Source organism: Kogia breviceps, chromosome 12, assembly GCF_026419965.1.
Source record: "Kogia breviceps isolate mKogBre1 chromosome 12, mKogBre1 haplotype 1, whole genome shotgun sequence".
In the NCBI taxonomy this organism is placed as follows: Eukaryota; Metazoa; Chordata; class Mammalia; order Artiodactyla; family Physeteridae; genus Kogia; species Kogia breviceps.
Window position 1 is genome coordinate 30,656,571 of NC_081321.1, and position 17,812 is coordinate 30,674,382.

The 17,812-nt window shown below is 34.6% G+C and overlaps 1 protein-coding gene across 9 annotated transcripts in view; it reads right to left on the bottom strand.

Moving 5' to 3' along the window:
* Positions 1 to 17,812, bottom strand: part of KIF21A (kinesin family member 21A) — a 159,670-nt gene that overhangs the window by 47,580 nt on the left and 94,278 nt on the right. For 7 of the 9 annotated variants that reach the window (XM_067009069.1, XM_067009066.1, XM_067009068.1 and 4 more), the window contains 5 exons: positions 17,667 to 17,730; positions 12,123 to 12,326; positions 7,031 to 7,069; positions 2,810 to 2,900; positions 279 to 396 (listed from right to left, as the gene is read on the bottom strand). In XM_067009069.1, the coding sequence (XP_066865170.1) occupies positions 279 to 396; positions 2,810 to 2,900; positions 7,031 to 7,069; positions 12,123 to 12,326; positions 17,667 to 17,730 (516 nt within the window). The remainder of the gene's footprint in view (positions 1 to 278; positions 397 to 2,809; positions 2,901 to 7,030; positions 7,070 to 12,122; positions 12,327 to 17,666; positions 17,731 to 17,812) is intronic. The other 2 variants (XM_067009067.1, XM_059082251.2) reach the window with 1 other exon arrangement.

Genomic DNA, 17,812 nt, shown 5'->3' on the forward strand with positions numbered 1-17,812 from the left:
AATATCCTGAATATACCAAAAATTTTAAAAGGGCGTAAAGGTAAAGAGTGTTCACTTTGGTCAAGGACAAGAGATACCATTTGTAGCAAATAAGAATGGAAGTTACACAATGACTAAATCCAATAAGACAAGAACATGAGCCTTGGAAGGCATATATAGGCCAGCAATTATAAAAGGTACTTTCATCAAGGATGAAATGGAGAATGTTAAGAGTTTTCTGCCATGTTTTAAACAAGTGCCCAAAATAAATTTTTGTCCTTGTACCAAAGGACAAGTACCTTTTTCATCTGATTCGGAATCTGATTCATCAGAGCTTTCACCCCCTTCAAGGTCATCTTCTTCCTCCTCCTCTTCCTCTTCCTCATCTTCATGATCACTCACTTCTTGACTTTCTTCCTAAAATGTCATTTGTGTCCATTAATAGCACAATATTGGCAAAGCAAACTGATTACCTCATTAAGAGAGACTGTGTGACAGAATTAGAAAAAGTTTTACATTTTGTGTGGAAACACAAAAGACACAGAATAGCAAAAGCAATCATGAGAAAGAAGAACAGACCTTGAGGAATCAGGCTGCTGAACTTCAGACTACACTGCAAAGCTACAGTCATCAAAACAGTATGGTACTGGAACTAAAACAAAAATATAGATCAGTGGAACAGGAGAGAAAGTCCAGAAATAAACCCACGCACCTATGGCCACCTAATCTATGACAAAGGAGGCAAGAATATACGATGGAGAAAAGACAATCTCTTCAATAAGTGGTGCTGGGAAAACTGGACAGCTACATGTAAAAGAATGAAATTAGAACACTCCCTAACACCATACACAAAAATAAACTCAAAATAAATTAAAGCACTAAATGTAAGGCCAGTTACTATAAAACTCTTAGGCAAAAATATAGGCAGAACACTCTTTGACATAAATCACAGCAAGCTCGCTTTTGATCTACCACCTAGGGTAATGAAAATAAAAACAAATATGAACAAACTTAAAAGCTTTTGCACAGCAAAGGAAACCATAAACAAAACAAAAAGACAATCCTCAGAATGGGAGAAAATATTTGCAAATGAAGCAACTGACAAGAGATTAATCTCCAAAATATACAAACAGCTTATGCAGCTAAATATCAAAAAAACAAACAACCAATCAAAAAATGGGTGGAAGACCTAAATAGACATTTCACCAAAGAAGACATACAGATGGCAAACAAACACATGAAAAGATGCTCAACATCACTAATTATTAGAGAAAAGTAAGTCACCTCACACTGGTCAGAATGGCCATCATCAAAAAATCTACAAACAATAAATGCTGGAGAGAGTGTGGAGAAAAGGGAACCCTCCTGCACTGTTTGTGGGAATGTAAATTCATACAGCCACTATGGAGAACAGTATGGAGGTTCTTTGAAAAACTAAAACTAAAGCTACCACATGACCCAGCAATCCCACTCCTAGGCATCTTTCTGTAGAAGACCATAATTTGAAAGGATGCATGCACCCTGATGTTCATTGCAGTGCTATTTACAATAGCCAGGACATGGAAGCAACCTAAATGTCCATCAACAATGGATAAAGAAGCTGTGGTACATATATACAATGGAATATTACTCAGCCATAGAAAAGGAATGAAATTCTGCCATTTTCAGAGATGTGGATGTACCTAGAGATTGTCATATAGAGTGAAGTAAGTCAGAAAGAGAAAAACAAATATCGTATAATATCGCTTATATGTAGAATCTAGAAAAATGGTGCAGATGAACTTATTTGCAAAATAGAAATAGTCACAGATGTAGAGAACAAACTTATGGTTACCAAGGATGAAAGGGGGGAGGTGGGACAAATTGGGAGATTGGGATTGACATATATACACTTATGTATAAAATAGATAACTAATAAGAACCTACTGTATAGCACAGGGAACTCTACTCAATGATCTGTGTTGACCTAAATGGGAAGGAAATCTAAAAAAGAGTGGATGTATATGTATACATATAACTGATTCACTTTGCTGTATAGCAGAAACTAACACAACATTGTAAAGCAACTATACTCATTTAAAAAATAAACAATAAAAAACAAACAAAATCAGAGTGAGAATTTTTCTTCCTCCCTCAATATTATGAAGTGTGCCTAGCCGTATGACTTAATTTTGCCCCAGTTTCTATTATGGTGCTTTATATTTAATATGCACAATATAGTCTCAATGAATAAATACAAAAAAAAAGAGACTGTGAGTATTAAGTACAAGAACACAAAAATTTCACTTTTCACAAGTTAAAAATATCAACCCACAATTTTAAGGTTATTTTACAATAATTCTGTCTTAAATCAAAGAGTACTTCATCTCTCTTAGTATTCTATCACCCCATACACAATGCTTCCACAGTGCACAAGATTGTGAGTTGCTAATATTTAATAGCTCACATTTCTGAAGAAAAGAAGTCCTCAAGGACACAATTTAAAATGGATGGTGCTTCCCTGGTGGCGCAGTGGTTGGGAGTCCACCTGCCGATGCAGGGGACGCGGGTTTGTGTCCCGGTCCGGGAAGATCCCACATGCCGCGGAGCGGCTGGGCCCGTGAGCCGTGGCCGCTGAGCCTGCGCGTCTGGAGCCTGTGCTCCGCAACGGGAGAGGCCACAGCAGTGAGAGGCCAGCGTACCACAAAAAAAATAATAATAAATAATAAAAAATAAAATGGATGTATGATAACCGATTCTCTTTTCTACATATAAGTTAGTACATTTATCAGCAACCAAGAACAACCTAATCCAGGGACTTAAAATTACAAGTTTATTCTCTCATACTTACAACTTCTAATTCATTGCTTTCTCTTTCTGAAATACCCTTTTCTTCTTTCTTCTCTTGGTCAGTGTCTGTATTATCCTCTTTACCAGCCACACTAAAAAAAAAAAGGAAGCAAAAGTGTATGATGTTAAAGTAGAGAGGAAAATTGTTCACTTTTTTTTCTCCCAGATTTTTAAAAACCATCAGTTATTTTTGAAAACAAACTGAAAGAGTTCATCATTTAACTCAGCAAAGTTATCATGTCTGATGCTTCAGAGGAAAATTGAAACTGCCATTCAACTCATAGTACAGTGATTTATATCAATGGAGAAAATATTATTTTCTAGAAACACTGAGGAATAGATTATACCCTGGAGCATGACACCTGATGAGACGGCTAAGAACTAGTCATCATAACATTCAATCAACTAGAATGTAGGCAAATTAAATTCATTGGAAATAAAATATATTTTTGTTTTCTCATCTAAATATATAAATTTTTTCTCATCTTAATACAAAGATATAGAAACTGCATTTTTTATTAATGTCCTAATACATTTAAGAATAAATTTAAAGATAAGAATACATCTGCCCACGGTAAGTTTGTCTATACCAGCTGCATCCATCCCAGTGTTCAGGTCTCCCCTGGTAATAGAATAGTACAGGTTCTTTTCTCCTAGGTCATACCTGTAGCACAGGGCTATTTCTCATAATGTTCTCACAGAAATGGGTCTCTGGACATCAGAACTGTCTGAAGTTCTGCCTGACCCCTGATTGAATAGGAAGTTCCAGGATCTGTCACAAGATTCACCATACAAATAAAAGCTTCCTCTTCAGGTAACAGTACTGCAGCCCTAACTATTGTTATATACTAATGTCACATAATGTTAAAGCTAAACTAATTACTTCAGCCCTAGTGGCCATGAGAAAAAGAAGACTCTATAGTGAGCAAAGTTTTTACATAGTTAAATCACTCTGACCCTTCAGGGTTTAGCAACCACATTCAATTATGCCCAGAAGTTACACTTCCGTTCATTAGACTCCTACATTTTATCAAGCTAAATAATACTAAGAAAGTGAACTTTAAATGAATTTACATATGAAAATTTTCTTCTTGTGGTATAGTTAACTTTTTAAATCATTAAGAATAAGAAGAATACTTGAATAAAGCAATATTCTCCAAATAAAATTCTTCTAGAAAGAGCTTAAAATTTTTATCAGAATAACTTTATAAGAGCTATCATTTCTTTCAGATATTATGCTACATTAAATAATTGCCCTAATACATGGACTTATTTTTAGCTTCTAGGCTAAAAAATTAATCTCATTTAGGTGCTGGTATTATTACTAAACTCTAATGTTTAACTCTAGGTCCCAATTCTCAAAGACATTTTTGAACTCAGAACAAGATGAACACAAATACTTTTACTTTGTAAGCATTTTTCAGAGTTCTTAATTTATGTTTATTTAGATATTTATGTAATTTCTGTCTTCCCCACTAGACTGTAAGCCTCATGAGGGAAGGATCATGTCTGTTTGGCTCAGCATTACATGCCCAGTACCCAAGGGATGTGCATAATAAATGTGCATGAAGTATTTGTTACATATATTAATCTCTATGATTGTGCATGAGCACCTCTGTTTGGAACCTCTGCCTATGTTTCTCACACACTAATTATGTTGGAATAGAATAGTACAAATTGAAAGATGCGTAAAGATGCATGGAAGACAGCATATCTCTAGAGTGAGAAGAAACTACCAGTAGGAATATCAATAAAATCCTCTTAACTGGAGAGGAATCAAGTAAACTATAACAAGGTTCCATGAATTTGTTAAATCGCTTGTTAGAGAAAAATGTTGAATATACTGAATGCCTATCTTACCTCACTTGTACTATAATAGGACTGCTCATTTTCCATCATCACACATTTCAAGATGAAAATCTAGAAAGAAACTCCCCCTTTATCCAATCATCTGATTCAAAGGCCAGCACCATGTACTCAAGTAGTGCTATACTTGAGATAGGCCTAAGGCTTAAGACTAGGAAAGGAGCATGTGTTAGGAAAGGTATCTCCCATCAGCATTTCTTATCCCTTCCCCTATGCAGTCTCCCTTCCTCACCTGCAACTCTTGCAGCATACAATTTTTTTATTGTCAGTCAGTTCCTTCATTACTTCAAGCTCCAACACAAATTCCCTTTTATTCAGGTCTATAGCCATACAACCACCGTGTTTCAAATACTTGACCTAGCACACCCTCCTACACCCTCCAAGTCACCAGAATCCAGCTTAACAAATGTTATTTTCACTTATATATGAAGTTAACTCATGTATTATAAGCTGTTTGTGCCAATTCTGATGCAGAAAAATCAGCAGTTTTTAACTTTATATTATTAATTTACCTTTATAAATCATGTAAGGGTTAAGGTTTTAAAGTATACAATTTGATACTTTATGATTATTGTATAGCAAATATTCAAGCTTTCTTGAATAAAGTGGGGAAATTTTATATCTAAAATAACTATCTAAGCAGCAATGAAAAATATGTAAGTTTGCACTTTACATAGAATCAGAATCTTGGAGCTGGAAGGAACACTAGTGATCAAGTAATTTAAACCCTTTGACATTTGACAAACAATGTCAACATTTTTGTTGACAACCAGAAAAGAAACTGTGGCCTGGTGAAGCTTATCAACTCAAGGGGACTTAAAACCAGGTGTCATGACTCCAAAGCCAGTATTCTGGAATATTGCCTCAAAGTTCAGTTCACAGACAGAGAAGCATCAGCATCACCCAGAAGCTTGTCAGATATGTAGAATCTCAGGCTCCACATCAGTCCTACTGAGTGAGAATCTTCATTTTATCAACACCCCAAGTTATCTATATGCACATTCATGTTTAAGAAGCCCTGTCCTAGAACACCAAACAATTCTGCTTTTGTTATCTATTAGGCATCATATAAAAACTGGAGGCAAATGCTATTCATTAACTATATTTAAAGGACTTAACTATTTTAAGGTGGGAAAATGTTTCCATTACACTACTTTAACTATGCATTTTATTTTGACCTTTCAAAATAGAAAATTTTTCACATTTTAATGCTCTAATTTAATTCCAATGATAAACATAATGTCCTAAATATAAACTAATTAGGTGAGTCCTAAGATGACCTACAGATAGAATTATATTTTAATTGTAGAATTATATTTTAATTTAACTATATAATTAAAATATAATTCTAGAATAAATTATAGAAACTTCAGAATACTATGTAGTATGTAGGGTATAATTGTGGAATGTAAATTATTAAATAACGTAAAGAAAATATAATTTATGGTTTCAGCTATTTAAAGTAAGAGATTAGTTTAACTGTTGCACAGTAAAAGTTCTCAAGGCTTATTTTTAGTAAGAAATAAAATTATAAAGTGGTGCTTCTAAAATAGTTAATATTATTTTGAAACTAGTTTATTTCCTTAATCATTTTGATTATGTAATCATGAGACCTTTAGAAAAATATATAAAGAGAAGTTCTAATAAGAAGTAAAATACTACTTGATACTTGGTTAAATAATCATAATATTGAATGAGTAAAATGCAAATTTTTATTATATTGGGGGTTCAGAAGTAGTGCTTCTAAATTTTGCTCAAATTTCAAATGGAGAAAAAAGAGAAGATCCTGTATTTGATGCCTGACTTCAGATACATTTTAAAAGCAAAACTTGTTTCTCTAATTCCACCTTAAATATGCCTTATAAATCTTATCTGTAGTAAGGCCACAGTTTCCTTTTACTTTGTTGCCATTTTAACATTGTTTTCCCAACAAAGATACATAAAATAAGGAAGAGATGAGAATGAGCCCACCCATGACTTAGCATGTGCTGCAACAAAATGCGAATTCCCACCAAATTAATAATTCCTTGACTGTTCACAAGTTTCCAAAAGGTATATTCTGACAGTCAAAGGGTGGGGTTCTTGGGCCATTTTTAGCCATCAAAATTATGATAATCTATTTTAAATTCACATGAAATTCCTGAATTTTAATTCATATAACTGCTGGCTTTTATTCTCAAAAAGTATTTTTTTATATTTTCAGTGTTTTTGTTAATTTTATAAAATCATCATTATTTCCAGGAGCACCAAGCTAATCTAGTCTGAAACAATCTATAATTCTACAGCATATATCCTTTTGAATGGCAACTAAGTATTTAAATGACATTTTAATAAAAAACCTGGGAAATATTCCAACCTTCTTTCTTCTCGATTGCTTTCCTCAAGTTTCTGTAGCCTTCAAAATCACGAGGCACAGTATTGGAAGGCCAAGCCAATGAAGGACAAACCAGACAGTAAAAAGCGAAAGTGATAAGAAGGTAAAAATGATACATGAGCTTGAAGACTTTAAAATAAATTTTAAAAGATATCATCAAAGGACAATACACAGTAAAAAGGCAATACATTTTGTATGAATAAAAAGTAAGAAAAACAAGCAGCATTATATCTAAGAGTATATATAGACTATCAGTTGAAATTATTCAGAAGTAAAATGTACAGTCTCAATTTATAAAGTTGATAAACAGTTAAGAATATTTGGATGCCATTGCTTGTTTTAACCTGAAATGGATCAATTTTCTCAGCTTCCAAAAAAAAAGCCTACTTCCAATGATATCCTCTCTTCCTTGTAAACCTTTACAAAAGACCTTTTTATGGCATCATTAAAAGAGCTTCAAAAAGTAATGCCTTTATACCATAATATGAAAATACCATTAATACTACATACTAGGATACTAATTTTTAAACTTGTTTTCTATTTCAATATACTACATGTGAACATCACTAAATCTAAAAAAAATTCTATTTCAAAATTATACATGAAATGGTATTATGGTCAAATGAATATGATTGTTATGATAACAGTGGAAAACTGTAATTTTATTAACTGAAAATTAACATCACTGTACTAATTACTAGACTACCAAAAGGATATATCTAAGGCAAAAGTGGCAATAAAATGGGAAATGTAGTATTTTCCATTAGTAAGATTATTTTTCAACCAGCAAAGTATGAGAAAAACTATAAATATGTATTTAAAAGCTTTGACATTTAAAGAATATTCAATACACAGAATTGGGAATCTTTACTCAATGGAATGTACTGAATACCAGTATCTCTCATGTAGACAAAAAGATAGATGTGCTAGGCTCTGATTAAGCATATAGCAATCTTGATACAGTACACTTCTGCCTGGATTCCAAAAAATATACATTTTTTCAGAATCATCAGTATTTTTTTTTTTTTTTTTTGGTACGCGGGCCTCTCACTGTTGTGGCCTCTCCCGTTTAGGAGCACAGGCTCCGGACACGCAGACCCAGCGGCCACGGCTCACGGGCCCAGCCGCTCCGTGGCATGTGAGATCTTCCCAGACCAGGGCACGAACCCGTGTTCCCTGCATCGGCAGGCAGACTCTCAAAAACTGTGCCACCAGGGAAGCCCCAGAATCATCAGTATTTTAAAATGAAGAGATTGAGTCTTAGTTATGGATTATTTCATCAAGGCAGTTCTCATTTTAATTTTATAACATGATTTTTATTTGCTGGCCTGTGATTGTTTTTCACAATCAACTTATATACTGTTATTGCAAGAAGAGACTAGCAATCTTTCTGAGAAAAAAATTCTGCAGAGTGATATTCACCAGAGATCAAAATGTCCAGTATAATGGCTAGAAAAGGGTAAGAAAAGCCATTGCCTAAGAAATCTCTTTGTTTCTAGAGTTTCAACCTGACACCACTAAATACAAATATAATGCAGTCTGATGAATGAGTGAATTTTTTATAATGCAAGTCATTTAAAGCTAGATATCCAAAAATATGGGGATTAATGTATGAATGGTAAATTTTCTTTATCCGTATACACCAAAAAAGTAAAAAAAAAAAACAAAAGTCTAATCTAGGCTTATACTGATGATAATGAGCTATAATGACTCAAAGGATATGGTTCCCTAGCAAAACCCCCAAATTTTCTATTTTCAACATGAAGAAATTTTGTTTACCTTACACTAGAGAGCTATATTAAAACATGTGGATAATGTGAGCTAATAAGTAGATAAACTTTAGATGCCTTCCCAATCTCTTTAAAAAAACACTAGAATCAATAGTTCCAAATGACAGTAGAGGGGCAGAGATATATACTAATAATCTGATACTTCTCCATAATTTAAAGGAGTTCAGTCTTTATTTCATTTAGTTCCATTTATAGTACCTCTTCCAGAGTTAAATGGGGGGGGATGACAAATCTTGCTAACCATTCTAACATTTGTGTAACTAAAAAAAATAGTCAATGTAGTCTATTCGATTATTCTTCCTTATTTTCTTACTACCTACACTTTTGGATTATTTTACAGCTCAACAGAAAATAAGCACAGAAAGGTAGAAGAGCCAACCTTTAAACCACACATCTTAGCAATTGGTTGTAGTTTAGATAAAGACTTTGACCAAAGGGTGAAAATTTCATGTAAATCAGGATTTATGGCATCCTCCTTGAACACAAATGTAGCTTCTGACATAAGAATGATACAGTTGCCACTCCACCAACCAACACTTACTGTCAGAGGCCCTGTAGTCACTACAACCAAAGGCTAACAGCACAAAAACAAAGTAAATTAAAAGACATGGAGCTTCTAAAGAATTTGTGGATTCAGTGGGAGAAACAGAAGTAGCTATGAGAACTGGGACAGCTGAGCAAAGCTGAACCCAAAGGCCAAACCCCAGATAGGTTTTGGAAACTCTCAACCAAAAGGGGTAACAAAAATCTTCCCTACTCTATTTAATTTTTTTTCTTCATGAGGTTGCTGCCCAAATTTTCAATAGTTGGATTAAAACTTCCTCTTTCAAAATTACAAATATCCCTAGAGGGATTGTGTTAGTTATAAGTCATTTCCACTGGAATGAGTTCCTTTCTCTAGTCAGATGGCTTTGTTTCCAACTTTGAATTTAAGGAGATGAGAGAAGAAAGTAGATGATTTTGAAATTGGGAGTACTTCAGGTTAGGGAAGAATTACATGAGAACTGACCTCATAAGGGAGGAATGGATCAAGGTAGCATGGGGACACAGAAAGTCAGTAGGTAGGAGTAAGAGAGAATGGCTAAGGCAGAAATTAATATTTTCCCCCAAAGTTTGGTCTACATTCATGGAAGGGAAACAAAGTTTCTTTCCCCTATTTTCCTTTTCCTATTCCCTTTTGAATTGCTCCTACCACAATATAGAATGAGTAAATATCACTTCATGTGAGTGAGTTGGGAAACCTGGACATTATGTACTTGTAACACTTTCTAGAGAAAAATTAGTTCCAAGTTCCAAACGATTTTAAATTGAACTTACTTACTATATATGCAAGGTCGAGGTAGAACCAAATTTTGCAATGTTCTCTTTGATAAATAAAATAAGTAAATATGAGGCATGTAATACAACTTAACCAGAATCAATACATCCAAACAGAAGCTACTGACTCCACAGAGTTCCTGTAGAAGACTAATCACTAACTTCAGTAAAGCTGCTGTCATTCTAAACACTTTACTATGTTTTGTTTCAACCAAAACTCTTTATTATTTTTTGTTTCAACTGTAGCAAACCCTTTGGCTAAAATGAGAGCTTACCAATATTTTTTAAAAAGGAATTTATATTACATACAGCTAAAAGTTATTGGTGATAAATGAAATGCTTTATCAAGCTGAGTAAAATAGAACTATTTATCAGTCAAAAACCTTACAACCCTGCATTGTCACAGAAATAACCTGCACCAGAGGTATAAATTTAGGGTACCTATGATCACTATAAAAACGTCAAAAGTGCCTAGGTTTCTATTGGGATCCCTATCTGTTTTTTATTATTCATACCCAACAGGTGATTATGGTAACATCTCTAAATTTACCTCAAAAGGAAAGAGCAGAATCAGCTCATGACCTTGAGAAATATACCCTTGCTTATCCTTACTTATTATTCATGAACACAAACCACCTACACCATTAAAAACAAGTCATACCATTTCACATTTTGACCAACTACAAAACTGAATTTTACAAATAAATAAGTCATGTGCAGAAGTCTCATTTTCATTTCCACAGTATGTTAGGTCAAACCAGTTTTGATAATCCTGTGAACACTGTTACAGTTTTAATTGCCCTGCATAAGAACGAATCATTATATATTTCTTAATGCTGCCATAATCAGCCATCCATGAGCAACATCTTTTAAGACATTAGTATCTTAAGAATGCAGTTTCAATTGCAATGCCTCCTAACCATAGATGTGCAACTACTTGTTTTAATTATTCTAATCAGTCCTTTTTAACTCAAGGACAAACAGCAGAATTAATTTGGAGAGTTTAAACCTCTAATAACTTTGGTCAACTGACTATTCAAAGAAGAAATGCCTGGTTGTCAAAATAAATTTCTAAATAAACTGAGCAAAGCAGCAGCTAGACTAAATGTCAATAGTAATTCTAAAAAGTGCACCTCCATAACAAGCTATTTGACAAATAAGATATCTTTTCCCCCTTTGGAATATCTAGCCAAAAATGCTTAAAATTAATTTGACTGGCATGTTCAAAATATATTCTATGTAAGTAATTTGACTGCACCATAGAATCAATATGTAAACATGTAAACAATTTATGAGATTTTAACCACTCACAGATTACAAGTGGTCATATTTTAATTTTCCTCCTCTTCTTTGCATCCAGTTGATTTCAGAGGGAGATATTACCAGGATGCAAGGAAAAGGAAGCCTAGAACAGTGGTGAAAAGCTGAGTAACTCCTTGTTGGAAGAGTCAGAAAGCCTGAAATAACATAAATAACTTTCACAGAATCAAATTAGAGCCCACAGAAAATACTTAAGAGACCAAATGATATTAAATGACAGTCTGATGAATTAGTTTAGCCTTTAGTTAAACTAATCTAGACAGGAAGCAGAATATATCAATGAGACTATTTAATTGTATTAGAAAATGGAAAAAAATGAAAATATTGAGTAATGGTAGAACAAGCTTTGCAGAAAAGATGAATGGAATGCAAAAGCAGCTATTTGAAAAAATAATAAAATAATTTCTAATAGTAATTTTACCTTGTCATAGTCTAAATAAAATTCACTACCATATTATTATAAATTAATTAATTTTTTACATACAAGTAGAGATAAATCTTTAAAAGTATATAATTATAATTGTCACCTATGTAAAATGACATTTTATTTATTAATATACTTATGAGGCTATGTATACTTATTGCAGTTGCAAATTAAAATAGCCTGAAAAGTAATTAGCAGTATAGCAGTGATTTTATAGCACTACCTTTTTTTCTTCTTCTTTTCTTTCCTTTTCAGCTTCTCTAAATCCTTCTTAGCTAGATCTATAATCTCAATGGTCTCTTTGTCTGAGGATACTATAGTAGGAGAGAAAGCTGATGATCCACTGAAATATGGTGATCTTGCTGTGGCTCTTGTCAAGTTTTTTCGAAGGTTCTCATTCACTGCTTCACTTTCTAATAATTTTGCCCTAGTGAATAAAAATACATTTAAGTTGGAAACATTTTATTATTGTGGTAAATAATACTTAACATAAAATTTACCTCCCTAACCATCTCTAAGTGTACAGTTCTACAGCACAAAGTACACCCACACTGTTGTGCAACCATTGCCACCATCTACCTTCAGAACTTTTTCATCTTCTCCAGTTGAAACTCTGTACCCATTAAACACTAACTCCTCATTCCCCTCTCCTCCCAGTCCCTAGCAACCACCATTCTACCTTCCATCTCTGCAAACTTGACAACTCTAAGAATAAAGAGGGAACATTTTAAATGAGTTGTTTTGCAAGCTAAAAAGTTTCCCGAAATGTATTTCAACCTTGCTACAAGGTACGGCTTTTTTTAACAAATGTGTTCACAAACATTAGTGTTTAAGATATTTTTAAAATTTCCTGATTAAATAATTGTAAATTTGAAGTAACACTCTTCATGCTCAAAAGTGCCAGTGATAATTAGATTACTTGCATTCTGGTCAATAGGCACTAGTTATCGTTGCTTTGTAAACTCATCTTTGAAACTTAAAATGTGCAAGCAGCAGGGTTCCCTTCCTTCCTGTTCCTCATTCATCATGCTATAATAACATTTCCAAATCTCTGTAAGGAATAGTTAGTCAAACTTGCCCCTAACTGGCTGAAAGATATCTGGCTCCTGAATATGGCATGGGAAAAGATGAAATCTCCAAGGAAACCCGAGTTTGATAATTAAAAACATTCTTTTGTTTGCTCAAGCGGTCCTCATAATGACAGGAAAATAATATATGTGTTGTCAGTAATAACACAGAATGATAAGATCCTAAAAGAGCCTGGATTGTTGAGACTACAAGGGATTCAGAGAGTCCTCTAGGCCAGTTCCTTTAGTCCATTTGATTTAAAACATAAAGAACACAATTATCTACTTCAGTATAATAAATTTCCCAGGTCAATTTGGCACAAGGGTGATTGAGACAGGGTTATAAGGAGAAAATACTACCTACTATCTCTATCTCAAAACTATATTACTAAGTGCTTTTGCCATATGTTCAAATGTTTCAGAGGAAGGTGCTAGATTATTTGCAACTACTGAGCTCTAGAAGGCACAGTCAGCTCTGTGTTTTTTCACTGCCTACCAAAATTATTCATAACACTGTTGAAATCAACTAGAGACAGAATATACACAAATCAGTGAATATATGTTACAAATAAGTGTCCTATATATTGTTTTTTTTGTTTTGCGGTACGCGGGGCTCTCACTGCTGTGGCCTCTCCCGTTGCGGAGCACAGGTTCCGGATGCGCAGGCTCAGCGGCCATGGCTCACGGGCCCAGCCGCTCCGCGGCACGTGGGATCCTCCCAGACCAGGGCACAAACCCGTGTCCCCTGCATCAGCAGGCGGACTCTCAACCACTGCACCACCAGGGAAGCCCCGTCCTATATATTCTTTAATGAAATTGTTTTACTTTATATTTGGTGCTGCAACAGTTACAATGTTTTAAAATGGTTAAATAGCTGTGTACAAACTTTTAAGTTAAATGATTTCAAAATTATTTTAAAGAAAATTCTAAATATAATGCTGTCATTTTTTAATAAGAGGGAAACCTAAGTATAAAAACTCAGCTTAATGATAAAAACTCAAAGTAAAAATTTACACTTTTCTATATTTTCAATATCAGCACAAAGCCTGGGTACATAATAATGAATGTTAATAATAAATGAAGGGACTTCCCTGGTGGCACAGTGGTTAGGAATCTGCCTGCTGGTGCAGGGGACACGGGTTTGATCCCTGGTCCGGGAAGATCCCACATGCTGCAGAGCAACTAAGCCCATGAGCCACAACTACGGAGCCTGAGCTCTAGAGCCCACACACCAAAACTACTGAAGCTGCATGCCACGGCTACTGAAGCCCACGTGCCTAGAGCCCGTGCTCCGCAGCAAGAGAAGCCACCGCAATGAGAAGCCCGTACACCGCAATGAAGAGTAGCCCCGCTCGCCACAACTAGAGAAAGCCCGTGCGCAGCAATGAAAACCCAAGGCAGCCAAAAATACAAATAATAAATAAATTAATTAATTTTTTAAAAAAACCCTTTTAAAAAATGAATGAAAATATAAATTAGCTATCAATTAATGACCTGTTTTTAATTGGCTCATTTATATAATAATCAGACAATTTGTGTTTGATTATTACCTGATTTTAAACGTCTGCATTTGGTAGGGGCATATTTTTAATGCTTCTTCCATCCTGGTGCTCATAAAGGCTGAAACGTTTCGGGCTCACCTCCAACTCCACCAACCCCACACTACATTAGTAGATCCTGCTTTTTGCATGGGCTGTAGAGATAACATCTCTCTCTTTGCCTCTCCTTCTCTTCCTACTCATCCAATCACACACTTGTTGCTGTCTGCATTTAATTTAATAGGAGACCAAGCAGTGAGGCATGAGGAGAAGTACACAGACTTCCTTGGGAAGGAATAAACTGAGGCTTGCATCTCAGCTTTTTCACTTACTGAATCTCATCTCAGCTTTTTCACTCACAGAATCTCTAAATCCTCCATTAAATGGAGATGAAAATATATACTTCCCTAGGATGGTTATGAGGATGATGATACAATGAATTTAAAACTCACCTGACTAATAATGTTTTTAACAAATAATAACTATTCTTATCAAAAAGTTGGAAACATATAATTGTCTAACAGTAGGGGATTAGATAAATAAATCAATTACAACCCATGAGACAGTACTCATAGAGCCATGCAAAAACCATGCTAGAAAAATATTTAATAACATTAAAAATATGATCCTAATATCTCATCACATTTCAAAGAATAGATAGCAAAGCAATACACGCACCCCCGATACAAGTTTTGCTAAAGTGTGCATTGAAAAATTATTGAAGAGATACACCAAAATGTTAACATCAGTTCTTGGAATGGTGAGAATATGGATGATTTTAACTTTTTTAAAACTTTCCTATATTTTCAGAAATTTCTACAAAAATTTTAAACTCCAGAAAACTGATTAATTAGTGACTATTATCATTTCACAACAAATAACGTGATGTGTAAGTGTATTAAAAGGTAACTAGTATTATTTTATAATTAAAATGATAAGACTTAAAATATAAACATTCCCATGTAGCAATACATTTACATAATTTACATTAAGTTTAAGTAGCTGTGAATGAATGTCTCCCTAAGAGAAAGTATTGATTAAAATATGGACTGGAGTAGAATTTGGTAGATGAAACAGAATGTGAGAACTTGGACCTAAACAATAATACGTTAGACCTTTACAGTATTTTTCAATTTAATAATTTTTACATCCTGTTCTTTTATTTGAGCCCCATAATAACTCTTTGAGACTAGAAGGTATTACCTCATTCTTACAGATAAACACTAAAGATCAAAGATGTTAGGTAATTTGCCCAAGGTCATATACTTAATAAACAGAAGCTTAAAAATTTCAATGCAGGTAATTCAATTTAAATTCAAAGCTCATTTATGTTTATCCCATATGTAAATTATTTTTATATTATAAATTACAGTGCTGAGATCCGAGAAGACTACACTTTATGAGGGGCAAACTGAATAAGAGCCATCAAACAAAAGTTGGGAAAGTAGAAAGAGCTATTAACCTATACCACGAAAGATTTGATCATTGACTGGACTCAAGGCCTAAGAGTCATCATTGTTCTCTAGATGGCTTAAAGAATAGTCTTAACTCAAGAACTTGAAGAAGAAAAATATTAGATGCTCCTTTTAGCTACTAGAAGGAATGGAAATGATTCAGTCAGTTTTCTAGGAAATAATGACACTAGCCACTCACCAAATAATGAGATCAAGCTTAGATATGGTCTTAGAATAACATGATGGAAGAGAGGAAATCAAGCCCAAAAACCAGAGTATGGAATCAGCCTTAACAATTGACCAGTGCCAAGAAAATAAAAAAACAATAAAAAGAAGCAGACTAGGAGCAAGAAAAGAATCTTTAGGAACTAAAAGACAGAGATATTAGTTTTGTCTGAAGGAATGGTAAAGATGGGGTCTACAGAGTCAGGAAACACTGGAGACTGGCCAGAGGACAAGTTTTTGGCAGTAGGCAGGAAAGAGCACTGCCAACACAAGATGGAAACTACAAGTCCAGTTTGGCAGCTGACCGGAACTACAACCTAAGGTCCCAAAGGTCTCCATCAAAAAGGTAAAGTTTGGAAATATATAAACAGAATAAAAGTAATAGTTATTTGAGTAACTTTATCTATTGCTACATCAGATGTTTCCTCACTGGTTTTTACTTTTTGAAGCTTTTAAGGGACCTGGTGTGCCTTACGGAGGCAGAAACAGTAGAAACATTATTCACCTCTGTTTAAGAATCTCTAGAATAGCCAGAGGAAGAGAGAGGGAAATAGAACACAAATACAAGACAGAGAATTGTTAGGGTAGCTGTGAAAGATAATCTCTCACTTGGTTATTTTCTGCAAATGGATAGCAGAAGTGATATCTGAGCTATTTAGATGCTCCCGATGGAGCTGACTGTAGTTTTACTTAAAGAGAAAGCAGCTCAGCCATCAAGGCAAACCATGGAACCTGAAAATATTATAGAAATGGTTAGTGTCCTTGATCTACTTTCTGACCCCAATTCTCCCAGTCTGTGCTCAGTGGTCCCCTCCACATTCCCACACCAGGCATGGGTGTTCTATTTACTGATTTCTGTCATTCCATTTACTACATGTGACTATTTATGTAAGTTGACCCACCTAGACTGTGAACTCCTCGTTTATGTCATACTTGTTCAGCCCATGGCATGATGCTTGGCATACAGTGAGTATTTGCAATATGTGTGTGAAATGTGGGTGATGAATGAGCCTTTGTATGTACCAGAGAGGCAGGCAAATTGGTAGGGATGCAATGACTCACACATATAGGATAGCTGAAGAAATATAAGGGAACAGGAGTAATGGGAGATTTCAAAAATTAGAGATGACTTATTGATGTTGACCATTCCCAAATGGTGGGTGAAGAGGTGCAGGGAGGTAACTTCATCGACACCAATTATGCCTGTTGTTATATGAGGTTAGGTAAGCTTCCAATTAAGGGTATAACAACAAGAGCAGGAGGATAACCCAGGAAGGTAATGTGGGAAGAGGAAAGTAGTTTGTGACATTATGTTCCCATATGTTCCATTATAGGCAAGTAGCTATTCCCTTAAAGTTAACCTGACCAAAGGGCTGAAATATCACTGTGAATAGTTACTACAAAATAAGCCCAACAAATAGCAATAATACTTCATGCAAAACCCAAAATACGTGCATAATATATTACAGAAAGTGAACTGTACCTGAGATCTTCAATTTCTTTAATATAATTGTGAATCATATTACTAATCTCCTCATTCCCTTCACCTGCAAGATAAAATAAGGAAAGGCAGAGAGGGATAAACTGGGAGATTGGGATTGACACACACACACTACTATATATAAAAAC